This window comes from Rutidosis leptorrhynchoides, chromosome 1 (genome assembly GCF_046630445.1).
Source record: "Rutidosis leptorrhynchoides isolate AG116_Rl617_1_P2 chromosome 1, CSIRO_AGI_Rlap_v1, whole genome shotgun sequence".
NCBI lineage: Eukaryota > Viridiplantae > Streptophyta > Magnoliopsida > Asterales > Asteraceae > Rutidosis > Rutidosis leptorrhynchoides.
In genome coordinates, this window is record NC_092333.1 from 23301341 (window position 1) to 23307115 (window position 5775).

Consider the following 5775-nt stretch of genomic DNA (forward strand, 5'->3'; position numbering starts at 1 on the left):
AAAATATATTAAAAGTGTTGTAAATATATTTTGAACATACTTTGATATATATGTATATATTGTTATAGGTTCGTGAATCAACCAGTGGCCAAGTCTTACTTCCCGACGAAGTAAAAATCTGTGAAAGTGAGTTATAGTCCCACTTTTAAAATCTAATATTTTTGGGATGAGAATACATGCAGGTTTTATAAATGATTTACAAAATAGACACAAGTACGTGAAACTACATTCTATGGTTGAATTATCGAAATCGAATATGCCCCTTTTTATTAAGTCTGGTAATCTAAGAATTAGGGAACAGACACCCTAATTGACGCGAATCCTAAAGATAGATCTATTGGGCTTAACAAACCCCATCCAAAGTACCGGATGCTTTAGTACTTCGAAATTTATATCATATCCGAAGGGTGTCCCGGAATGATGGGGATATTCTTATATATGCATCTTGTTAATGTCGGTTACCAGGTGTTCACCATATGAATGATTTTTATCTCTATGTATGGGATGTGTATTGAAATATGAAATCTTGTGGTCTATTGTTATGATTTGATATATATAGGTTAAACCTATAACTCACCAACATTTTTGTTGACGTTTAAAGCATGTTTATTCTCAGGTGAATATTAAGAGCTTCCGCTGTTGCATACTAAAATAAGGACAAGATTTGGAGTCCATGTTTGTATGATATTGTGTAAAAACTGCATTCAAAAAACTGATTTCGATGTAACATATTTGTATTGTAAACCATTATGTAATGGTCGTGTGTAAACATGATATTTTAGATTATCATTATTTGATAATCTACGTAAAGCTTTTTAAACCTTTATTTATGAAATAAAGGTTATGGTTTGTTTTAAAATGAATGCAGTCTTTGAAAAACGTCTCATATAGAGGTCAAAACCTCGCAACGAAATCAATTAATATGGAACGTTTTTAATCAATAAGAACGGGACATTTCATAATCCACAGACATGGTTTGACAATGGTATATCTGTTTATTGTTTCTTAACATCCAGTTTAACACATTTGGTTGTGTTTTATAAATGTACCTTAATGATCTTAAAGTATTTTAATTACTATTGTACACCTACTGTTATGTGTCATACCATGTTGTGCTTTTTGATCTCCCGAACAAGCTCAACTTAAATTTTGTCTCGATTTGGTTAATATATAATAGGTTTGTACTATAATCTGTTCAGGACATGTTGTTTGAACCTAAATGTGTTATCTTTTGAATCCGATTAGTGTATATTTTATTACTACTGAAGGTATAAAATTTCGATAAGTTCTATGATTTTATTAATAAAATGGGTTATATATAATACAGTAAGTAAAGTTTGGGCGACTTTGGACCTGTTCAAACCAGTTATTGATAGGTTGATGGGTCAATTTAGAATGTCGAAAATGGGTTGAAATTACCACTTGAGCCGTATTATTGTATTTTTGCAGTTTTGTTGCAGTCTAATTGTGATATTGAGAGTACTTGAGGTACTTGAGCTGTATTATTTTGTTGCAGAAGCCATGTTGATGGAAATTGAGGTACTTTAGTTTATTTTTAGATCTATCGAGCATTACTTTTTACATCAAACTTTACATGTCATAATGGTTGGAAATGGTTTTGATATTTGATAATTTAAGTGAAAGAGGGAATAGCCTGAGTTGGGTATTTGATTTGAATATTATGGAAAATGAGGAGATTGAGTTATTAATAGATAAGAAAACCCGCAAGCATAAATTGGACTGACTCTACATATAAGTTTGACTTCCTCAGGTTAAACTAGAATTTTCAAGCTAAAACAAAATGAAGATGGTAGCTATCAAGCAATTTTGAAGTCAAACTGTGCACAATGAACCTTTTTGATATGAACAGAACAAAATATATGCCAGTCGCTACATTGATTTGGGATTGTATAACTTCATTGCTACATACGGAGTAGTTGTTATTAGGTACACCTTCTATTTTGTCTAAATATATGCTATTGGAGTAGCGAATGTTTAGGTGGTAAATTGGGTGGAGCAGATAAAAGATGAAAATGGGGCGGAACAACCCAACCCACGGGCACTTAACCATTGTCACTTCTTTTGTTATGCAAGTAAATGATATGACTAAGATGATTACTATAGTTTCAATAATTTAAATATGGTCTTATTTCTTTTTTCTCATTTCCGTTATTGATTTAATTTGTTACTAGGCTTGAAGACTATTTGAGAAGCATTACAACAACAACAACAAAACCCAATACCACATAGATGGTGTATGGGAGAGGTGAAATGTAGATAATCCTTCCCCTATCCGAGAATAAAGACAAGTCATTTCTCCACCCAGAGTGAAAACACTCTCAAAAGTAGAGAAAGTCATCCCTCTCCCTATTCGACGGATAGAGAGATTGCTTCCGAGTAGACCTCCGGCCAATAAGTAGGAATTTTTTTTTAAAAATAAATAAAATTGAGACGCCATGAAAATGGTAAAATCAAATTTTCATGGGTTTTAAATCCTGCCTAAAATTTACTTTAGGCTCTAAGGGTCGGTCAAGTCGTTAATAAATCGACGCTTGCTGTCGACTCAATAACTAGAGCCGTATATTTGAGAAGCATTATTTGTGCCATTGATGATTGAAGGATCCAACAAAGGGGTGATCAAAATCTCAATCATTACATGTAGAAAGCCTGAATTAGTAGTGCTACACTGTCAATATAACACCCCAGTAAGTATTTTTCCCCTGTCTTTTATATATTTATATTTATATATTTAATATTTGGTACTAAATATAAATGCATAATAGGTTTGTTCAGCACAATATGTGCTTTTTAACTTCTATTTTCAACTTCTTGCTTTGAAGACTATTGTTTTAAGAGTAATTGATGGAAAGTTACTAACTTGTTTCACTAGTAATACGAACGTTGACTAATTTGATACATTTGTCTCAAATTTTTTTTTTTTTTTTTTTTTTTTTTTTTGAAGGTCACCGTGCTGCTCTTCTTGCTACTGAGAAGGTATGAACGCTAATTATATAACTTCAATTCATAAACTATAATTTTGTTATATGCATTGTATACATTAATATTAAAAGAAATATAAGCAATTGGGATTAACTGTTAATGATGAAGTTCTTTTACAATTGTATATCAAAGCAATAACTTCAAGATGGCTATTTCATGTTTCATATACTTGTATGGAAAATCCATTTATCTTCTCTTTGACCTATTACTGTAATAGGTATTAAGCTATTTTGTTATGTGATGGGACCTTATGGGCTTCCTAATATAATATACGCAAGTTCATGGACTTCCCACTGTAACTACACACATGTGAAAATTTGACCCATTTACTTTAATGGGTTTTCCGTTAACCAACTACATCAATTTTGAGCAAACACTGCCTAAAAATTATATATTGATTAAATTTTGAATGATTTTTAAAATGTGTGGTGAGTATATACGACGTAAGGGCTTTTGACCGAGATTGTATGCTCAGGGATTCCTTAAAATTCTATACTATTACAAAATCATACCCATCACAGATTCTCAAACACCATCTAAGATCGGGTATTATGCTGACTTTGTTATAATATCTTTTGAATTGATGATCCTGATTTGGGTTTGGTATTACTTTGATTAAAGCTTGAAATTACAGATTGGAACTACATGGTTCAAAATCACGTGATTTTGTCGATAGCCGATAACTGGATCGAGATTGAAGGTTACTAAAATCCCACTTTAGTTAGTCAATGGTACGATCTGAAGATAATTGCCTCCAAGTTATAAGAATAAATTCAAAGAGTACTCAAAAGAGAGGATGCAGTGACAACACATAAGTGTGTCATGGTTAGTAGAAGATTCTCTGTTGAAAATGTATAACATTTTTAACAAGCTTAGTTTGTTTCTTGTTTAAAATTCTTATTTGTTGTTGCAAGAATGTGCAGGTACTTCCTGCAGCAGTTTCTTATAGTGGAAGGACCAGTTTTGCTCTCTTTGAAAGTTTGTTGCTGAAGTGGGCTTAATGGGGCTTAATGGACTCATTGCTATTGGATTTATCAAGAAAGAAGCCCAAGAACTCTTGTGTCGGTTTGCTGGAGTATATAAGGATCTCTTTATCCTTATTTTATTCAATCATCATCTTTCTATCATCTCTCACACACACAGCCGATTTATCTCTCAAACAATTTTAGGGTTTTCTGCTTTTTGATCTATAACATCATCTTGATGTGTAGTTTGATTGATTGTATTTGATTCATCAATTTTGGTACACGTTATTGTAATAGTTTAGAAGATTGATTTCTGTTTTGGTGTTTCTGTTTGAACGATTAAATCTTGGTTATTGATTGTTCTAGCTTCAATTGTTGAAGTTATATTGTGGTTGAATAGATTTTTTCATGGTATCAGAGCTGTAAGGATTGATTCGTGTTGATCGGTTGGTGAAGAAGAAAATTAGGGTTTCTTCGATTCATCTGATTCTTCTGGTTCTTGGTGGGTTTATCTACTGATTTATGTTTGTTTGGGTTCGATTGTGATTGTGTGGGTGTTTATTCGTTGGATCTATTGGTCGTTGCTGAAAACCCTAATTCTTCTCAAATTAGGGTTTGGTGTTCTTCTCTTTTTCATTCGATTTCCGCTGCAACATCAATCACTTGTGATTGATTGGTTACATCTAAACCTTTCTCTTTTATTATTATTTTTTATTATTGTTTCTTGATTGTGAGATTACAACCCTGTGCCCAACTCTTGATCCCAATCCATAGAGATTGATGAAAACCTGATCAAGCACAGTCAGTTGTGATTCTTTTATTACTTGTTTATCTGCTATTTGTTGATCTGCTATCTACTTTTCTTTTACTGATTGTTTGCTTGTTTATCTGTTTACTTCTTACTTGTTAACATGGGGGATACAACTTTAACTTTGATTAACAAGCTTGATTTTGGGGATCCTTTGTATTTGCATCCAAGTGATACTACATCTGGTACACCTATTATTTCTATAAAATTAAAAGGTACTGAAAACTACAATATTTGGAGTAGATCAATGCTTCTTGCATTGGGTACTAAAAACAAACTTGGTTTTATTAATGGAACTTGTGTTAAAAGTTTAACAGATGCTAATCTTGCTAGTCAGTGGGAAAGGTGTAACACTGTTGTGTTATCTTGGATGCTTGGTACTTTATCTGAAGAATTATATAATGGGCAAATTTTTAGTACTAGTGCTTTAACTGTTTGGAATGATTTGAAAGAAACATATGATAAGATTGATGGTTATGTGATCTTTGATTTACATCAAAAGATTAACAATTTAAAATAAAATGATAGTCCTCTATCTGAATATTATCATAATCTTAACAGTCTCTGGAAACAATATGATTCTATGTTAATCACACATGTCTGCACTTGTGCTAATGCTATTGCTAATCCTTGTAATTGTGATGCTAAAACTTCTGTTACTAATAATAACAACAGACTCAAACTAATGCAATTTTTAATGGGCTTTAATGATGTTTATATGTCAGTTAGAAGTAATCTTTTGTTAAGGGACCCTCTCCCTGATGTCAAAACTGCTTATGTTGTAATCTCTAGAGAAGAATCTCACAGAATCAGTTCTATCAAAGATAATAATAAAACTCAAACTACAGCCTTTGCAGTTCAAACATCTAATAATTTTAACAACAGAAATACTGGTAAAAGTGCTTTTAATAATAATAGAGGTCCTAATCCTAATCTTAAATGCAATAAAATTGGGCATACAATTGATAGGTGTTTTGAAATTGTTGGATATCCTCAAAGCTT

At 32.0% G+C, this 5775-nt stretch overlaps 1 protein-coding gene across 1 annotated transcript; it reads left to right on the forward strand.

Moving 5' to 3' along the window:
* Positions 1-4876: 4876 nt before the first annotated feature.
* On the forward strand, positions 4877-5293 carry LOC139848343 (uncharacterized). Its single transcript, XM_071838104.1, has one exon. It carries the CDS (start codon positions 4877-4879, stop codon positions 5291-5293), a length of 417 nt encoding a protein of 138 aa, XP_071694205.1.
* Positions 5294-5775: the final 482 nt, after the last annotated feature.

Coding starts and splice junctions, on each gene's coding strand:
- LOC139848343 (XM_071838104.1), top strand. CDS start 4,877: ATGGGGGATACAACTTTAACTTTGATTAACAAGCTTGATTTTGGGGAT.